Consider the following 22139-nt stretch of genomic DNA (forward strand, 5'->3'; position numbering starts at 1 on the left):
CAAAAGACGATTTACTGTTGACAGAGTAGGTCAACAGCATGAGTTGATCTTAATTCAGAAGCATCAAAAGACCCTTCTCTTTCCCTTTATGTTTTCTGGTGTTAATAATATGGATGCACATATCTAACTTGCTAATAAAGCAGAGGCTCACCCCCTTACCCAGCTGGCATCATGCCCGGTATTTGCTGTTCTGTTTTGAGCTACAACAAGGTTGTTTCCGGGTCACCGCACAGCTTTATGTGCACGTCCACATCTAGGTTTATCTAGGGGTCCTGACCCCTCTGCGGACCCCGCAGTCACAGCTTTCTCAACATGACTCGCAGATTTTCTTTATTTTTGCTGAGTCACAAAATCCCCTCTAGCTCACCACGAATTGATCTCCCCACTTCCCCTATCCTTCATTTTTGTACACTCCTCCTCGCTTTCATTTAGAATCCACCTCTCCTTGTCTTATTTCATTTACCACCCACAGAAATCCAATCACCAGCCAATCGTCCGTGTCTGTGAAATATTTTGTTCGTATTAGATGACAGAAAAACAGGCCTTGAGTTTATTGTGGGCCTCCTTCTTTTTAATGGCAACATGCAGGGTTCAAATGAGGCTTAGCAGGGGGAACATCCAACTCATCATGACCCTACTCACCTCTTTCAGAGTGTTTTGGGAACTTTCAGTCATTCTTAACATTACAAATGTAAATGATCACAGATAAACTACCATATTTATATGGTAATGAGAGTAGTAGCCAGGGCACATTCAGGATGTGGCCACCTGCTCATCCTAAAGTGTTATCAAATAATCAAAGCCAAGATGGACAGTATTAACGTTTTTTTTGTTGACATAAATGACATATTTGTAAGTATTGTACAACTACATCTGGAAAGTATTTTCCACAGGTATATGGAGGACCATACTTTTGGACTCGACATTCACAATTGTTCAAACTAAACTTTACATAAGTATCTTTTAGCAGAACAAAAGAAAACACCTATCCAGTCACTAAGGAACGTAGATTGAACATTTTTTGTAAAGTTACTTAAATTGTTGGGTGCAGCCTCCGCTTTTTCGACATCTGAAAAGTGTTTCAGATGGGGGCTACCTACTGCTGCCGTTGGATGATCCTACTATTACCTCATTTACTGGCCCCTGAAGATATTGTAATCAGCATGACTTTCACAGCTGACCTCCTTTATCTGTGAAAGAAAAACTACCAACTTTCAACAGCAGTATTTGAAGACATATTTAAAAGAAAATACTCTGCATCCTCTCATGTAAAACAAAATACAAAAAAGATGTTGTTCTCTTAGAGATGCCAAAACGTTATCAACATGACTTTTCTCCTAAACCAATCACACTCCATTGTATTCTCACAAACAAGACAGATTTACGTTAACATACATGCCTTTGCATGTACTGTAGGCATCATGGGACTGACGACTGCGCAATCAATCACAACTGTTATTTTAGTGACAGATTTGACACAAAGTCAGCGTCCTCTGAAGTCAAGGTCTGTTATGACCAACGTTTTTGTGACATGTTTGATTGAGATGTCGATTGATTCCTATGGGATCAGAATGGATGACTGAGCGCAGTGGTGAACAGGGGGGAATCTAACACCAGGCACACTTTACACCCTTCCTTCAGCGGATTGTCGACGGGAGAGAAAATCCTAATATAAGAATAAACTCACTGCACAACAATTGTTCATGCTTGAGATTAATGACGAGTGAACGGATGGTGAGAGGGATGGAGAGTGTGTTATTAGTGCAACCCGTCATTATTATGTAGGAAAATATGGCATCAAAGACAGATTGCTTGACAGATTGTGACCAAATGTCATACCATAGCAGGCGAGCAGGAGAGAGGCAAAGGGAGAAAAAGACACTGAGAGGGAGAGAGGAGGAAAAGGGATAGACACAAGGCTTCCCAGAGCCAGTGAGTATTTATAGATCAGATATAGCCAGAACCTCTGCCTGGCAGCAACAGTGTGCGCCTTGTTGCTCCTGCTGATGTCTCTGTACACATTCGACATGGTATGACTCAGTGGAGACATTAGGTGATGGTGGTATTAATTGCACACGCAGGCTGATGACCAACTCTGAGATTATGCATGAATAGAGCCAAATAGAAATAGCTGTTCACACCTAACAATACAGACACCACTAGTGAGTAGTTCCTTAGGAAGTAAGGGAGTAGGGAGTGAGGAATGAATAGGAAGCAACCTGACAATAATAACTTATAGAGTGTTCAAAAATAGATATATTGAATAATCATGCAATGACTTGTCTGTGGATTGGAAATACACACTTTATTTACTGATTCAGCAACTCATCAGCACATACTACGATTCATAAAGCATCATCATATTTTTTACGATACAATAAAGTTTTACATCATCCACCTTTACTGATGATTATCTGAGCTATACCTTTTATGAGTTATTTGGAGTTATTCAATTAATACTCACAAACTATTGATTAGTTATGATCTCTATGATCTTACTCCTGCCTTCTTGTCAATTGTTAGTATATTTGTCAGGTTCATATTTCTGTCATGTTTACATTGATCTCCGAAAAAGATTCCAGACAAAAGCTATTTGTTATAAGTATATCTGTATCTGGTTTCAGTTCTCTCTTTTCCTGTGTGTGCGTGCGCGCGCGCGTGCCAGCCCATGTGAGAGTGGCGACCAGAAGCGCGCTCTGTTCACTCAGCTGCTGGATGCCGCGAGCGCACTCAGCAACAGACAGGGGAAATTACAACTTACATGGCTCTCTCTGTCTCTCTCTTCAAAAGAAATCCATGGCAAATCAATTATGATTGGTAAACTGTAGTATCTTTGTAGCCATTATCCGTGAAGGCGATAAACAAAACCACTGTTATTTTTGACAAATACAATCGCCAACACATCAGCTGTTTCCCACTGTTCCACATTCCGGCGCACACGGGGAAAATGAAGGCGAAAAACCGTGACCAAAGCTTGTCGGACTCCAGAGAGCTGGACGGATCCTATGATCAGCTAACGGGTGAGTAAACCGGAGTGTAAAACACCGGTAGATGTTGTGCGATAGCCTGCAGAAATAAAGGATTCAATATGTTAAACAAATTATCTGAAAGCAGCCGAGTCCACCTAACTTCATGTGGCTTTGAAATGTCACAACCAACTAAATATGTCTTTATTGATAGTTTTAAGTGCAAGTTTACATTTAGGCTAAGTTTATATAATATTTCAGCCTACTTAAATTCAACGCATCCATTAACGCTGAACGGACATGAAACTAGTTAGCCTATATCATATAAAACGGGCGACAAGAAATAACATATTGAATCTTTTAATGTCAGTGTTGCATGTCTGTGTGGTTCGATAATATGGCGCGTAATGTTGGTGATTGATCGTTGTTTTCTGTGAACAATTTGAAAACATAAGTCTGAGTTTTGCTGGCCTCAGCTTTGGGAGACCACCTTTTTGTCGCTGTCTCGGCTGATGTTGTGTAAAACGCCTCGGGGTCGATAACACTTGTCTGACCGAGAAGCTGCCCAAATTGGGGAGCAGATTCCCATGTCGCTTTGAGCTTTATCTGCCGAAGTCAGAATCCATGGTTGGAAAAGGGAGTGATATTCTTTGCAAAAACCCGAGCGACACTTAATGCCATGTGGATTCTCAAACAGGGTTAATGTGTGCGTAGTTTCGTTTTTGCTCAGTGGTTTGAATTGTTCTTTCTGTTACTCTGTGTTTGTGATTGTAATTCCGTGTTTCTGAATATGAGACTTTTTTATCGCGATATAATGAAGACGCGCGTTGAGTGACAGCCAGCATGCCTGCACATACCTGCGCTTTGTATGTGCTCCTCTGTGAGCTGAGCACTCTCTTGAGGTATTTCCTCGTCACCACAGCCTCCCATTGTCACATTATAGCTCACAGCTTTTGCTTATGTGAGCACCGTTTGCCTGTTAAGTGCCAGCTGCCTAAATAAAAAGGCTTGCCTTGATGCTTGAACACATTTCAGGCCTGCAGAGGGAAAAGTCCCCGTCCAGGCAGCTAATCTAATTTGCACAGGTCTAGGCATTAGCAGCTAAGCAGTTCTCAGTCACAATGTAATGGATCCAGAATTAATCAAATATTGAAAGGCTGTCTCAGTGAAAGCATGTTAGTGTGCGTGCAGCCGACATGTATGTATCTTCTGCCGGGTTTATCTGTACATATTTCAGAGTGTATCAAAGCATGTGTGTGGGTACTGTATGTGTGAGTGGGTGAGTTATAGAAGCAGCAGATTCCTAGTACTAATAGTTAATTAAAGACTATATATTATGGCTATTTTGCACATCCCTTTCAAGATTTTCAAAGGTTTATTGACATATCATATACACACTACGGTGTAGTTATGCAATGAATGAAACACTTGGGTCACAGGTTCCTCAACAGTGCATTACAAGACATCTATCAATATGTGTGTACCTCCACCATTAAACATATTCATATTCTGCACATTTCTTATTCTATCTACATACATAAGAGTATAATCCATATGTATAATATCAGTTCAAATAAGTGATTCAACATTAACATTGCAGGAAAGCAATATATTAGACGTTAAGTACTTTGTCAGGCTTAATATTTATCTGTAGATAGATACCCCCAAAGTTGTTTTCTTATTTAAAAGAAGACATTAATCTGTTATTTAATGTTTAAATAAAGGTTAATTAGTTTGTCTGTTTTGCACATCCTCCTATTAATATCTTTGTACATAATAATAATAATTCCTTACATTTATTATAGCGCTTTTTCAATGACTCAAAGCGCTTTTACATTTTATGCAGTCCATTGTTGAAAGTTTTAAAGAATAAGAAGACTTTGTTCTACTGAATTCCAAACACATCCACCAGGATTTACAACTCAATGCGGGAATTGTAAGTCATGTCAGCCAACCCGCAGGATGCTGACCGTCTTCATGCTTGGGAAAACTCTGAGCTTTGCAGAGCTTCTCAGAGACTAAAGAACTCGTGCTCAGCAGCTCAACATCTCTTTTTTCCTGGTGCTTTGAAACTTTACCTTTGACTCTGTGATCAGTTGCAGATTAGTATGCACCTCACACCTGAGAAAGAGATGCATTATGGAGGATTAGTAAATGTGTCAGTAAAGAAGATAAATCTTTCTTTAATCGAACTCTGAAATCGGAAAAATCTGCTTTTTTCTTTATCTTTCATCTTCGGTCCAGCTTGTTGAAGTGGTCCCCTGTGTCTGACTGTCCACAAGAAGTCATATTGCTTTTTTAACAGTTAAGCAGGCGGGTGGGGGGACGGAGGGACGGACTGAAGTCATTCAGTGTGGCAAAGCAATTTACTTCTGGCATATTTTGTAATCACCTTTCCAAGCGTTGAATTGCGTGGTTAAGTCATTTGTAAGATGATGTCAACTCCAAAACATAAGCCCTGATGGTTTGCGTTGTTGTTGCTATTGCCGATAGAAGTCAGTGTAATGGAGATGTGACGCAGATAAAGTTAGCGGAAATATTGTATGGTCTGTTATTATAGACACAGCTGACCGCAGAATTGGTGCAGTGTATATTACTGCGTGTGTGTGACTGAGAGAGAACAGGTGCCAGGTGATTTTTGGTATCATCCTCACTAAAATTGAAATGTATATAGTGCATTGACTTAGTTGTGAGAATTGATTCTTAAGTGGGTTTTTGTGTGGGAAGACAGCTACAGGTGAGTCATTGTTCTTCTTCTTCTTTGAGAGAGTGTGCTTAGAGCAAAGCTGGCCTGAGTTTATTAAAGGTAGTGTGGGTGGGTCCAATCACACTTTGAGTGAAATGCAACCCTCTAGAAATAACTCTCTCTCTGCCTGCTACATTGTACTGATGTGCGCCCTACTGTGTGTGCATGTGTCGAGTGCGTGGTAGCCTGGCATTCCCCGTTGTGTTTAAGAGCACCGGCACTGAGATGAGATGTAATTATAGAAGCGTGGTGCAGTAATCTCCTCTTCCACCTCACATAACACACTCAAGATAAATCATATCATCTACACTCACACACAAAAGCACACACACGCAGGCACACACAATGGCTTCTCTCCATATGTATAAGCGGCCATTATCTCAACCTTGTCACGCTTCCTTTTCCGTGCTCCATGTTCAGGATATTGTCTTAAGGCTAAATCAGTTTTCACGGGAGCAGTCTGAAAATCATCCCTTTGTTCTCATTGTTCATTTTATAAAATATTACGAGATGTATTATATGTTGGCATTGCGACCTTTGCTGTATCATGCCATGACTCTATTTTCTCCTTCATGATCAGATTTCTGCAGCATTTAGTTTTGACACAAACAGTTAATGATGCAAGTCATTTTAATAAAAGCAAACAACACTCCAAATATATTTAGACACTGGAGTTGATAAAACAAGACATTGGGGTCACCTTGGGCTTTGTCAAAGTGCTGTTTTCTGCGAATATTTTATACATTAAAAACATAATTGATATAATTGTCTGATTATCTGATAATAAAACTAATTAAGCCTTGTCTGTGTGTCTGTACTTTTCCTCTCCTAGTGTATGTGTTTACATACAAAAATAGCCTTTTTTGTTTTGGATAAGATTGTGTAACGGTCAGCTCAAAAATAGGTATGAAGGACTCGAGAAAACATGAAATTCAAGGTCAGATAGAAAGTCATGTTTGAACCACATTGTGTGTGAGTTAGCAGAGGTCAGTATGTGCAAGATAAATTAGGTAATGTAGTCCATCTCTCGGATTAACTGCACATCCGATCTGGGCAAAGATCACCCATTTCCCAACAGTCAGCACAACCGGATGCACCACCAAGTGCACATTTACAATCATAACACAATCATTGACCAACGCAGACATTCACTCACAACAGAAGTTTGCTTCAGGGTAAAGTATTTCTTACTTAACTTTATAGACATGTATAACTTCCTCTTCAGTTGACACTTCACACGGCAGCTCAGCTTTCGGCTCTGAGAGAGATGTTCAGCCTTTGATAGATCTGGACAGTTAATTTCTCACTCACACGCAGCTCTTAATGAGCCAAGTTAAAAGCTGTGGCATTCAGAGCCGCACTGATAGCTTGGAGAGAGGGTAGAGCTGTTGAGGTGAAGGGTGTTCTGCTGTTCTGGAAGCTACAACACACACCTTAACTCACTGACTGATGCAAAGCCCCCATGCTGGAAATATAATCCACAATTGTTACACCAAACCGATTCCAGGGCTGAGACATAATTAAGCCTGTCAGAAGGAGTTTAGCCTGGAGCCACCTTCTCGGCATGACAGTTTTTGCTGCAGCTAGAATCGTTATGGCCACTGGCACTAATTAGAAGCCTTGATTGAATGTGTCGTCTGATGTGTCGGGACATGTGTGACACACGTTGCATCGGCAGGGATCCTCTCTCAACCGGGTTTCTTTTGGAAGTGCCAGAACTGCTGATGTGAAATGACTGGATTCCTACATGGAGGATTGCTCGGAGTGGTTCACTAAGGCGTCTCTGTCACATTGGTTACATCACTGAGGGAAGGAAAGAAGGCAGGAAGGAGAAAGACAGGAAGGAAAGAAAGGAAGGTGGAAGAAAAATAGCAAGAAAAAAGGAAGGTTGCAGTATTTTATCTCCCAGATAAATCTCATAGATGCTCTTTGGTAGTCTTTAGGTCGTTTTTACCCTACTTTAAATGCACAATCCATCGGTATGGTCCTGGAATGATATGGGAGCTGCCACTTGAGACAGGAGTATCTCACAAATTTGAATAAGTTAAAGTGCATGAAATGGAGGAGTTCACTGTACGAAAGTGCCTATCTATTCTTCCCTGTCCTCTTCCTATGTCCCAACTACATTTCATACTATGATGACTGACAGTCCAAATTAAACTGCACTCTTTTTCTCTAACTCTATCACAGTCCTCCCCCTCACTCTCTCGACAAATCAGATTACATAATAATATCATATATAATTCTGTCTCTAACAGAGTGTCTCACTTTCTGTATCCGGATTTATACCGCCTCTACTTCCATGCTCTCCAAATACCACTCCCCTCGCTTCTTTACTTTTGCATTGCCTATTCATCGTAACGAAACTGCCTCCCCCTCTCTCCAGCTCTTCCAGGCCACACTGGGACCTGTAGTTTAATGTGCCTGGAAGCTAGAGTCAATCCTAATGAGTTGTAATCTTTGACCAAGTCTACTGAGGGGCAGTGCGATCGTTAATTAAAATAAGCCCTGCTCACCTCCCCCTTGGCCCCCCGCCACCATCCCATCCCCTCTCCTCCCCCTCTCTGTGAACACATTCATGCAGAAGTGACTGGAGGGAGGAAAAGAGAGGAAGGGAGGTGAGAGGATAGAGATCAAAACACTAAATGATAGGAATACAGGATGCAGAACTGGAGCTGAGTATTATTTATCGATATTATGTCGATGTTGGAATATGAGCCTAGATGTATTAGTGTTAGATTTGAAGGAGAAGTGTTGTCTTTTTGGTTTAAAAGGCTGCAGTAAGTAAGGTGATGTACTTTTTCAAAACTTTTCAGACTGTTTTACCTGTTCTATTAATTCGCTGAACTCACTTGGCTATGTCACCATTTGTAAGGGTTATTTGTTGGCAATCATTTGTAAAAACACTACAATATCATTGCAATATCAATATTGAATGGAAGGTGTTAAGGGGAGGTGATAAAGAGGCAGCGGGGAACATAAATTGAAAGAAATATTTCATTCTATGTACAAAAGTACAAGACATTTCCCCATCAACATCAGCAGGATGGTGTTTCCTTTTCAGAGATGTATCAACACGTGACTGATTGATTGACTGACAGAAAATGCCTCGGAGTGTGACAGAGCCCCGTTTCATTTGTGGAGTGTCTCTCTAATGCTTCACTGTACTGTCAGTCACAACATCTGATCCGCATTAGAGAATGATTTTCTGTCCATTAGCTCAGCCATTCTCCATTAAACTGATAGAACCTCATCAGTATGGAGCAGAGCAGAGACCAGCAGATAGCCAAACAATGTTACTGTGTGTTTCCATGTAGGTCGCAACCCTGTTCCCCTTTTCTTTGTACACTCATTTTGTGTGTGTGTATGAGAGACCGTATGTTGTCATCAGAGGTAAACAGCTTGCGTGTCTTGGATTGAAGATAGGTGATCACTGGTGTGTGTGTGTGTGTGTGTGAAGCTGAAAACACTTGTGTAAAGGATATCTGAAAGGCGTGCGTGACTGCCATCGAAAAGATGTCTGTAGGATAGGCCCTCGTGATATTTGTCTCTGCGGTCCTGCTTTGGGTCTCGTCATGCTGCTTCCCTGATGGCTTCCACAGGATTGTAGCTGACATCCTCGTGGATTCATCTTCTTATTACAGACACATGCATTTCCTAACATTCGGTCTATATGCTGTCAAATGTATTATCTCTTCGATTTGCACACGGCATCTATTGCACGTCTGTCCGTCCTGGGAGAGGGATCCCTCCTCTGTTGCTCTCCCTGAGGTTTCTCCCATTTTTTCCCCTTTAAACTGTGGGTTTTCTCTGGAAGTTTTTCCTTGTACGATGTGAGGGTCTAAGGACAGAGGGTGTCGTTTTTCTCATACTGATATTCTGAACAATCTGTGCAGTTGCATTTGCTGTAAAGTGTCTCTACTGTAGGCTATTTTTTTTATATGTACAGCACTTTGGCTCCACCAAAAATCGTTTATAAATGTGCTATATAAATAAAACTTGATTTGATTTGATTTCCTTCACAATATAGTGTTCAAGAAATAATTGCAATAAACTATATTTTAAAATGTTTTGTCATTTTAGGAAAATGTACGGTGGCCCTGAAGTGCAAGACACCACAGCATTTCAGAAAACACAACAGCATTTCAGAAAACACCAAGCATTTCACATTGGACGGAAAGGGTATTCCTTTAGGAGCCAGAGAAGCACTGCTGTGCTTGGTTGTTTTTGCTGCCAGTCAAGAAATGACGCTTCGTGATTGGTCCACACCCGACAGCGAAATATGTCCCAACACATCAGCCGTTAGCACACACTCAGAGCTCACAGCTCCTCATATCTGTTCAGAAACTGGACACAAGTTAAACAAGTACAAACCACAGACTGTCTATGTCATGGCGAATACAGTCGCTGCTTTATTTATGTCTGTATGACGTTGTTGTGAGTGTGGACGGAGCAGCAACAGGTTAGTTTAGCCTGATGGGTCCGATTCCATTCAGAAAACAGGCATTTTAAAAGCTTTTCGCCTGCCGTCTTATCTGCAGACTTGTCAAAGCGTTAATTCATGGTTTTTACTAACCGTTATCAGTATGTAGTTACTTCGGCATCACTTTGAAACGTGTATTACAATTAAATCACGGTCAAATATGTTCATTTTGTTGTAGTTGGTATCTCCCATAGGATTTACATGGAGATACGCCCCGCTCCCTCTCCAGCGCCTCTTGTTTGAATGACAGGATCAAACACAGCTGACAGCCGCGGTGAAACTCGAGCGATTAGAGCGATGAGAATATTGGGTGGTCTACCATAGTATTTACATGGAGATAAGCCCCTTAAAAACCATGAGTTAATAAAGCATTAATTCTGTGTTTACTCCTGTCATTCAAACAAGACGCTGGAGAGGGGGCGGGCCGTATCTCCATGTAAATCCTATCGGAATCGGATCGATCAGGCTAAACTAACCTGTAGCTGCTCCGTCCACACTCACAACAACGTCATACAGACATAAATAAAGCAGTGACTGTATTCGAAATGACAGACAGTCTGTGTTTTGTACATGTTTAACTTTTGTCCAGTTTCTGAACAGATATGAGGAGCTGTGAGCTCTGAGTGTGTGCTAACAGCTAACGGCTGATGTGTTGGGCCAATCACGCAGCGTCATTTCTTGACTGGCAGCAAAAACATCCAATCACAGCAGTGCTTCTCTGGCTGGCTCTGTCCAATCACAAACAAGAAGTGTTCTCCCTAAAGGAATACCCTTTCCGTCCAATGTGAAATGCTGTGGTGTTTTCTGAAATGCTGTTGTGTTTTCTGAAATGCTGTGGTGTCTTGCACTTCATGGCCACCGTAAAAATGTCATGCCACTGATAATATAATAGCAATCAATAGTGAAATGTCCACCCTTTTGAAGAGCATTGCACATTTTAATAAAATATGATAAATAAATAAAATGTCTTAGACATATATTTATTTATTTAGACATTGTAATTTAAATGTGAAAAACGTATACAAATATTCTTAAAAAAACATCAATACAACACGACCACACCCAAAACAAGAATGCAATTGACTTGTGAGCTCTGTTAAAACAAATAGGAATGTTACAAATATAATTTATTGTCGATTAGTCAGTAACACACATTATCCTGACTACTTGAGGAGTTGGTGGTTGTGTACGGCAATCTTTCTCAATTCTTCTTGCTTTAACTATCAAAGTGGTGGATGTGATAAATGCGTATGACTTTAAAGACACGTTGACCTGCCCTTCCTCTTGTGAGTATGACAAGTAGTGACAGCTCCAACAAGCTGACATTAAGTGACTGTAATTTAGTTATGAACAAGCCTGCGGAGGGCATTTACTTTGTGCTCTGAAGGTTCTTCAGTAACAACTTCAGTGTGATTGACAGATCAGCAGAGAGTGATAAGGAGGTGGAGGTGATTAGAGGATGCCTGGGGTTTGCTCTTGTCAAAAGTCAAATCTCTCATGCACTCACACAACACAGGCATACACAGACACACTCACACAACACAGGCATACACAGACACACTCACACAACACATGCACATGCACACACACACACACACACACACACACACACACACACACACACACACACACACACACACACACACACACACACACACACACACACACACACACACACACACACACACACACACACACACACACACACACACACACACACACACACACACACACACACACACACACACACACACACACACACACACACACACACACACACACACACACACACACACACACACACACACACACACACACACACACACACACACACACACACACACACACACACACAGGGTTTGGCCAGAGGGATGACAGTGCAGGAGAACACTGCAGCTCTTCTTACAATCAATCAGTTAGCTCTGACACAACTTTGGACAAGGTCTAATCATTAACAAACATACATATATACACATACAGAAAGATAAATGCACATACACACAAGTGCTTGACAGTTGCACAGCGGGCAAGCCTGTTCGATATCTGTCAGGTAGCATCAGTCAGAATGAACTCAACATCTCTGAAGCACACAGTATCAAATTGATAGCCCAATCTTGCCAAGTTCACTGAAGAAGAGCTGTTTCTGGTCAAAAATGAAGACAAATGATGGTGTTTCAAGCCATAAGAGACTTAACGGTCAGAGGAGTTTAATGTCGACTGTTGATAACTATTCATCTTAAGATGTTCATTGAGATTTTAGGGTTTACTTTACATTCTGTCATGATTGGAATGAAAGATTAGGGTTTAAGGGTAAAGCAACTTGTATCACCTTGTACCTTTACTTTACATGCAAACCTCCAGAATCAAGCAAGAACATAACTTCTAGTGCACCACTATTATTAACAGAAATGTTCATCCATCAATTCTGATGCAATTTAGTGTCGAAAAGTCAAACTATTTGAGCAAAAATTATACACGTACTGTACCTCCTAATGACACGCTAAACGGAGATGATTCAATGTGAATTTCCAAGCAATATTAAGGACTTATATAACATTTTGTTGTTTAACATGATATTGTCCAGCATCAGCCGCCTGACAGAACTAGCTGCCCTTGCTCTGGTCGGACGATGGCTGATGGCTGCTGTCAGCCTGGGGCCAGGTTGTCACGAGGGACACTTCCTGACAGCTTGGTCTTTATCTCTCCCAGGAGAGATGCTGAAGTCAGCCAAATCCGCAACGAGCTAAATGTGCACAGTGTGACAAGGTGGAATAAAATAGGACATATTTTATGTTGGGGGCTGTGATATGGTTCATATGTATTATAATTGTGGGAGAGAAGGTTATTGAAAAACGTGGAAATGCTGACCTGGGAGTTTTGTGTTTAGCTTCACAGAGCTGTGTCGATGAATCCTGACTCGACTGTTGAACCATCCACTCAGACGGCCACAACAAAAGACACTCACCTGAGAAGTCCAACATATTTGTGTACTTGAAAATCCATTCGCTTTAATCATCTCCATTTCACACTACTTGCTCTGTGTGTTTACTTGTCGGCTGTGGGGCTTGGAAATCCTATTCCCCTGGTCTCTAACCGGTAAACTGATTACTCACAAAGCAACCTGACGTTCCATAAGTGCTGCTCCCCAAGCACCAAGGCCTAGCACCAGAGTTTCATAAGAGTTAATGGAGTCTACTAATCAACACACACAGACAGAGACGCACACAAACTCACACAGGCAGGTGTGATTGATTGTTGGAGTGACAGTCGTGACAGCAATGAGATCGTTACCTGGAGCAGTGCAACAGCCACTGGCTAACCAGCAAAGGTGGAACTGGTCTTAATGTCGTACAGTTATAGAGAAAGGGGAAGAACTGCGGAAGAGAGATGGATGTGATGAGGCTAAATCAAAATACGAGAAATAACAGATGGAGATATTATAATGATCAAACTCTACTCTGATACAACACATACACAGGGACTCAATTTTCAGCAGAGATGTCATAAGATCAATATTGGCAGTTCCAGGGTCAGTTTAGCAGAACACACTATTGATATATTGTGATGAATGGTCAGGCGGCCCCTTAACCAACAAACACAAATAAAACATGTCAAAAATGAATGTAGGCTACATTTTATTTGATCATTTGTTATGGGGAATATAACGTTATACATTGTATAAACCTGTAAATGATCTGATACAAAGTTATTTTGCACAATGGCGACACCGGCTTGAGTCAAAGTAACAACAAAGTAACTCTTCTTCTACTACTGAAATGTAACGATTTGTTAGCGATGCTGCCATCTTAGCTTAATTGTCTTTATTCTGCGCTACTCAAAGATATTTACTTAAATGTTAGTTATGTGTTTGAGCTGCATTCCACTACTGGCAACTATCTTGTTATGCTGGGCTCAATCATGTTAGCCAAAGGTGTATTCCATCCTGTTATCCAGACAGATTTGACATGAGATGTTGTTGGTAACATTTGCTAGCAACTCATTAGGAGGCTAAGCAACTGCTTGTTTGTAGCAAGTCATGTTTTTGCTATTTTTGCTGCCAGTAACTTAGAGACAATTCATGTTTTCTATTAAAACTGATAACAATGCTTGCTCAATAACATTATAGGATTTTTTTTACGAAAAGCTTCTGGCTCATTATAATTAATTAAAAATGTCAGTTGTTAGGTCATAGCAGTACTGTTTTTACACTCCTCAGTTTGCTATACATTAAAATTAATGAAGGTATGTCCTGAATGCATCGCATTGTACCTCATGTCAGCCAATCTACAGTATTTTGTTCAAGTTGACGGTAATTCACTGCAATTTTGACATTCAAATCCTATCCAATGACCAATTTGCAATCATTCAACTGTAGGCTAACAATAGACAGTAGAGCCACACTTTATACATTATGAGAAGTTATATGTTACCTGCAGTATTAGATTAGATGTCATACAGTATCACCTTTGAATGAGAGTTTTTCATTATCATGTGTGAGTCTTGGGAAGCGTTTTGTTATAGTTACTTCTTCTGCAATATGGCAATAATTCTCTCTGGGTCCCAGGGTATTACATGACCCGCAATTTAAGCAGAGGCCACCAAACCAGCTGTACAGAGCTCGGCTGACCTCAGCGGGTTGTCACACTTCCTGACAGCTTGGTCTTTAACTTTCCCCTGGAGAAAAGGCAGCCCAATTTCCAACCAACTTCCGATAATTATATTTTTACCAGTGTATTTCAGAACATTTTGAGGAGCATATGGTGGACAGTTGGAGTAAAAAACACACAATTGGATGTATTTGGAGGGAATTAGTTTATGTTTGTGAAATCAAGTGCTATGATCAAGTGTGTATTAAACTGTGACACCTATCCCCCACGCACAGTATACTTAGCAGTGTTAATAATATTACATGTAACTAAAGATCATGATGAAAAGTTCATTTGAAGAAAGTCAGAGCAGCATCTGTCTGGAGGTTGTTTTCTCGATCGCCAATTCTTTTTTTCTAAACCACAAAATGTTTGCTCATAATGAGGGTGAATTAAGGAGAGCGCACGTTCTGATGCACACTCAGAGAAAGTCATTAAGAGGAGTAATGATTATTAATGAGACCAGTATAAGATTCATGTTCTGAAATATGGGCCTGTTGTTGAGGCTGAGAGAGGCTCTGCTGGATTTCGTCTTCAAAGGAGACATTACTGACGGTGTACAATGGCACTGCTCCTGACTCACTGCGCAGGTGGAGCACAGTTTGGGGATTGAACCAGTTCATTAAAGTTTCCCTTTCATGTGCGTTAATATCCCTGGAAAGTGATATCAATGCTCTAACATGCCAATCACATTTTTAATAACAGTGTAATATAAAAGTGTCTGTTCAAGGCAGCGACGGCTAAGTCATGTCACCATAGTAACAGTATCCTGTAACATAAATATGAATCTTTTTCAGCAATATCAATAAATGAAGCTTGTTTAATAATAAGTTGTGAACCTGAACCTTCAGCTTTTGGGGAAAGTGGCTTGTGAAATTTTATATTTAGGCTACATTTTATAAAATGCTATTGAACCTAAGCTCTGAGGGGGTTAATTTACAGTATCTATATCTCCTGTCTCTTTAAAAATATATATTATTAAAGAGTTAAAACATTCAGTGGCCGGTTTCATCAGCTGTAGCTTTAATGAGGTCTCTGTGCTCTTTATAACATTACTTTTTGTTCATGGTTTTCCAGTCAAATAAGAAACTATACTTTGATCCATATCCGTAAGTTCTGCAAAAGAAAGATGACCTGTTTAATTAATGTCGGAAATAATAGGATTTAGCCGTTTTCCTTCAAGGGTCATGACAGGAGGATACAGGCCATACTTCATCTATTAAACAATTTGATACTGGATAAAGATTCAACAACATACTTTTAAACAAAACCAATCAACATGCAGTATTCTATTGTACTTTACTGTTACTAAGATGAGCTTACGTTTTATTTCTGTTTTGTAGTCAGGGAAATTAGTTGCATTCAGAGGTCAGGACATGACATCACGGTTGTTTTGTGTTTTTGGAATCTGTAAAATGTGAGTGTGTGTTTGTGGAGTGTATGTGTAGTACTGTAGTATCTCCTTGATAATCCTGAGTAGATTTAGAGAATGAGTCATTAGAGTTTGAAAAGCAAGAAGCAGAGGTCGATTGCAAATTATTTTCACTGCTTCTCTGACCTTCACTTTTACCATCCTTCTAGTGTTCCCCTCTACTGTACATGTTTTTTTGTTGTTGTAAATAAATGAGAGGCAGTATCAACAATGACGCTTTCCTAAGCAACCCTCTCTTTCTCAGAGGTGGATAAGGTGATAAAAGTGGATGTAAAATTAATAGTTTCAGCCCCAGCTCTCATGCCTCTGTGGGTACAAGTCAGAAGTTGCCTGAGTGGGTATAGTAATGGAAGATAATGTGTGTCTATATATTTAAATATATATATGTGTAGGGGGTGTTTGGCACTTACAGTAAGAGAGATTTATTCATATTAGCCTTCCAGCTCAGTGCGGGCGTCAGGGTGAACTGAGATTAAGGTCATGTAGTTAAAGAAGCGAACACTGGCGTCTTTCTGCCTGTCAGACTATACATGCAACGGATGAGTCAGTCATAAAGAACATAAGTAAAAACATCATTTTAAGATTAGTAAGAAAAATGTTATCACGCGTTGTGCTATGAAGCGACATATACAGCATAGACAGAACATCTGGGATGTTTCCACTGATAAAACAAGCCGCCCTTTCATTTTTAACATTTCATTCTGTTAATATTAAAGAGTGCCAATGGGAGAAATCGGTGCAAAATCACAGACTTACATCACTGGCATTACATGGAAGTATGATCATACAAATACGGTTTACTCCTCATCAGCTTTGTCCTTCTTTTTTTAACTGAGATAATGATTGTCCTACTAACAGAATAAACTCATCTCAGTGTCGGGGACCCTACAGTGTGTGTGTCGTGCATTTCTGTGCATAACTGAATAACTACTGCACATTAAGCAACATTGTCTTGTTTTCCCCTTTTCAGTGAATGTTTAATTTGTTATCCCTTGGCATATGCGAAGACATATTTGAGCTTAGTGCAGCAGATCAAAGTTGTGTGTGTGTGTGTATATACATTAGATACAACGAACACGAAAGGATGATAGAAGTCATCTCTAGAGGCCCTCTCAGTTGTCACCCTCTCTGTGATATTGAAAACAGAGTCGGCTGGTCTCCCTTTTTTCTCTGAACTAGGGCTGGGCGATTTTTTCGGTTTTCACGATTAATTTGCATTTTTACTTTCCTACGGTTTGTGAAATGGCTGAACCGAAAAATCGCGATTTTAAAACATTTCTAGACTCCGCAGATTTGTTTTGCTTTAAGGGACTCCGTAGTAGCTTACTCTCTCACTTTCCAGAACGCGCACAAAACTCAGCCACTGTGACTACCCGATCTGCAGCTCTGCCCGATCTGCTGTTGTTATGCTGTGTTCGTTGTTGAGCATAACAGAGGACTCAGACATTGTACATTACATATATAACTAAACACGCATTTTCTCCTCCTTATCTCTTTCATGACTTTTCATTTAATATGGTTTTGAACGCTGTAATCAATACTCAAGACAGGAAAAACTTCACGGCTGGTTTCATTTCTGGTAGTTCCGGTTGTTGTCTCATGCTACCCACGTCTGTAAACAAACGTATTCAAATAAACGGTACCTTCATTTAATATTCAGCAATAATAATATCTCGACGTCTATAAAGTAGTTGTAGTGTTGAAATCAGTAGGTTTCGGTGTGCACTCCGTGTCATATCGCTACTAAATTCACCTCTATAGTAAATGGTATATTAGCCACATGCTAAATGCTAACCGGAGATGAAGGATTTTCAGAATAAAAGCTTAACAACTGCGCACGAGAACTTCTGGTTTTTCAGTATAAAACAGCATTTAAACTGACGGTATGTTTAAGGTACTTTATGCCATCAAAAACATTGATTTTAATTTATAACACTGTGGGCATGTGCAGAGCTGCAGATCGGGTAGTCACATAGCCTACTACAATCACATTCACCGCTTCACCGACAGACGTACCATAAAAATGTCCACGAACACAGATGAAGAACTCATTCCTAAAAAAGGTGCTACTTCAGTTGTATGGAAGTGGTTCGGGTACAAGCTGTCATACATAGAACAAACAACTGTTCTGTGTAAGGTCTGTAGAAAGACAACTTCCTAGAAAGTTAAAGGGATGTTATTTTGTTTGAGAGTATTTTTTTATTATTCATTTCATTATCATTATTTATTAGTTTTATTTCATTTTACACGTTTTTTCAGGGATGGCCTACAAGAGATTTTTTTTTCAGTTTGATTTAAAAAAAATCTTTGCACATTAATGACAGCCAAGTGCCGTGGTGCTGTTTTTATTTTATTTTTTTTATTCTTGAACAACTGATTTGTTCACATAGGCCTAGACTACTTGGTAATCTCATTTATTTGTATTGTTTTAATAAAGAAAATATGTATTTCAATTTTGCCTTGGTCTGGTTTGTTTAGAAAAAAACAGAAAAAATCGAAGTTTAAATCGAAAATTGTCCATTAGTTAGAAAAAAATCGAGGTTTTATTTTTAGGCCAAATCGCCCAGCCCTACTCTGAACCTCTCTTATTTCTATCAAAGACTTCCGGGATAAATCATCTAACATGCAGTTAAATGTGAGCAGGGCATGCGGCCAGACACAAACACACACCTCCACACAAACACTCCTAGGGCAGCAGAAATGTAATAAGCTCAGATTCGACCCTGTAGGTCAATTGTTGGACGGAAATGAAATAACTTCAAAGTTGGCAGGCAACGTTATCATCTGGTCTTGTATCTCCTGTTTCTTTATTATTTAACAGACTTTCCAGGCAGTGAAACCACATCAAAGTTTAATGAACTAATGCAGCATCCATTTAGTGGTGACTAGAGGTTGCAGCTGTCAGTCAAAGGGAGATGTAGCAGACTCACCCACAGTCTGGAGGTGAGACTGATCCTCGTTGATCTGTTGATTCAGAACTATAATGCCACAGCTGCTCTCTTTCAGCACCTCCAAGCAGCTATAAAGAACCTCTGTCACCGCTCGTCTGCCTCGTAGGCTTTATGTCAGCGTAATGCTTATTGGAAACAATTTTAGCATCGCTTTCATTCTGTCCTTGGATGAAATGCACTACCAAGGCTGGAAGGGGGGGGGGGGTGGTTATGGTATTAAATTGAGCAAATATTCATATTAAACTGCGTAATAGGGTCTGGCTGATGACATTATGTGCGTTAAACCAATACTGTTTCACATAACAAATATTTTGACCAGTTTTTCAGCTTGTTGACTTCTGCTGATATGCTATCCAATGAGTGACTATTCCTGGTTCACTTTGGGAATAATCATTTTGTATTGTTAGAAGTTTTCTTGTAACTGTTATTCCTGCTTTCCCCAAATCTTTAGGAGCCTTTGAATTATGAGAAATGTGCTCTTTGTCCACTGTGAGGTAAGGCACAGAGCATAATATAAAAGCAAATTAAAAACCAATCTCAAGTATGCACATCCAAAAGTGGCTACGTCTCATAGAGCTTTTATCTCATTGAAACATTTCAAATTTTCAGAGAGAGCTTTAGTTCTTCTTGGAGGAATGTTTTCTATAAAGTATTTATGGCAAGCTTACATTAGATGTGAGCAGTGTTGTGCTAGTTACTGAAAACCAGTAACTAGTTACCATTACTAGTTACTTCATTTCAAAAGTAACTCAGTTACTTTACTGATTACTTACACCAAAAAGTAATGCGTTACTGTGAAAAGTAACGTTTTAGTTACTTAAAAAAGGGGTCCCATTATATTAATGCCCTTATAGCCTTCATTTCAGTACTGTTATTGCATTGGAGAATAATACAATCTGTTGATCAACTTGACATGCATTATATGCAATCTGGATAGCATCGATATTAGCTGGCTTTACATTTTTGTATATTCTTTCTCCGTTTCATGTGCCGCCCGGACATGCTATCATGCTAACTAGCTCCCTGAAAGCGGGTGACTCCACTGTAGCAATAGCCTGCATGTGTTCTACAACATACCGTTCAATGGCTTTATCGACTTTTCCCTGGCTAGCAGTCCCTCGGTTAAAATCCAGCCGCTGTTGCTTAGGTGCAGGTGGAGGTGGAGTGGCGTCGGCTGAGTCTCTGTGGTCTTAGCTACTAGCTTCGTCCCAGCAGTTCTTTTCTTTGTGCTCGACAAAAGTGAAATAGTGAGAATATCTCCAGGTGGAGAAACTAGACTTGAGCTCCGCCGCCGCCATGATAGTCTTGTTGGTAAACAACACAAACACGCCCACAGCCCGTCTCCGCATGTGACACAGGAAGTATTTAAGTACATTTACTCAAGTACTGTACTTAAGTACAGTTCTCATCTCTGTTCACCTGGCTGTTGACTATATAAAAAAACTAACGCAGTAACGGAGTAACGCACCATGTAGTAACGGTAACTGAGTTACTGAATTAAAAAAGTAATGCGTTAGAGTACTAGTTACTGCCAAAAATAACGCGTTACAGTAACGCGTTATTTTGTAACGCGTTAGTCCCAACACTGGATGTGAGTAACATGTAGATCCACTCTCAGTCTCAGGAATGACTGTCTATGGATTATTTATAAACTGTGTATGGCCCTGAATCACAAACAGTACTAGACCTGTAACAGCTGGAAACTCAGTTATCCATCTCCACTTTTCCTTTATGTTTTAGGTAGACAGTGATAGATTGAAAAGCACACTGAGGAAAGTCTCAGCAGATTGTGTGTGCACATGGCATGCCTAAAAAAGAGACACGGAGAGGGGAACAGACAGGTGTGTGTTTCTCTTTTGCAAGTTTGCTTCTTGCGTTGCAGGAGAGATTAATTGGTTCCTCTATGTCTCAGTTTTTTTTTTTACCAGCTCCAAAGCAATCCTCTGCGCTGCTCCTCACTTAGCTTTGAGTTAGACAGGCAGTCTAAAGATAGAACAATGAGGACTGTGCTGCTGCTCTGCTCTAATAAGCAATGATTGGTACTTTGTGGGTTTTTTAACAGCTCAAACTATGACATATTAGAAGACCGTCCTGAACCAAGCATGTTGGTAGGCACTGCTGTGCTGAGTATTGATTATGCATGATGCTGAAGAGTGCATCAGTTATTTAACTAAGTGTGTAGCTTCACTATTGTATTGTAGTACAATTTAACTATAAGTATTGTATTATTTACCACAAAATGGGTTGAATATTGTAAAATGATACATTATTTTATTATTTTAATTGCATTTATTATACTGACATTTCTCCTAGAAAACAACATGGTTGACCGGAAAAAAATATATATAATATGATGAAGCAAAAAACCGTGGCAATATAAAGCAGGATTTCATATATGGGCACCTTAAAGAGCCTGTGACACCATCCCAACAACTGTTGTGCAATGAAATATTGGGCTACTAGTAATCTCGAACCGTCAGTTTAAAAAAGAAAAAGCGATACCGTTTCGTTAAATATCAATAATTTCGAACATCGCGGGGAAATTCCTTCACTCATTTTGATGTTTTGGGGGAAGCCGGAAGTGACGTCAATGCGGGAACGCTTCGAGAGCCAAACACGGACAAAGTGTGTTGTGTCATGCGTAGAAATGGTGAATTACTGAGTTTAGGCACGTTAATAACGTTTTAATGAAGTTGACTACAGTATATTAATATTTGTCAGTGCTTTCATGTCAATTCGGCGACATAAACATAAATGATCGTGGTGAAGATGATGATTACATTAGGATTACAAATCGGGAGTGAGAGCTGCTGAATTTCCTCCCGTCGGATGTGATATAAAAACAAATCGATTATTTTTGTGGTTATAAACTCAAGTGGATGAAACTACATTTATTAGTGCTTTCATGTCAATTC

At 40.0% G+C, this 22139-nt stretch overlaps 1 protein-coding gene across 2 annotated transcripts in view; it reads left to right on the forward strand.

Annotated features, from left to right (window-relative positions):
- The first annotated feature begins 2699 nt into the window (after positions 1-2699).
- The window catches only part of LOC117459541 (A-type potassium channel modulatory protein KCNIP2-like), a 112178-nt gene continuing 92738 nt past the window's right edge, over positions 2700-22139 (forward strand). For both annotated transcript variants that reach the window (XM_071205725.1, XM_034100383.2), the window contains exon 1: positions 2700-3020. In XM_071205725.1, coding sequence (XP_071061826.1) covers positions 2948-3020 — 73 coding nt within the window. In that variant the 5' untranslated portion in view covers positions 2700-2947. The remainder of the gene's footprint in view (positions 3021-22139) is intronic.

The sequence above is a fragment of the Pseudochaenichthys georgianus genome, chromosome 15, assembly GCF_902827115.2.
Source record: "Pseudochaenichthys georgianus chromosome 15, fPseGeo1.2, whole genome shotgun sequence".
Taxonomy (NCBI): domain Eukaryota; kingdom Metazoa; phylum Chordata; class Actinopteri; order Perciformes; family Channichthyidae; genus Pseudochaenichthys; species Pseudochaenichthys georgianus.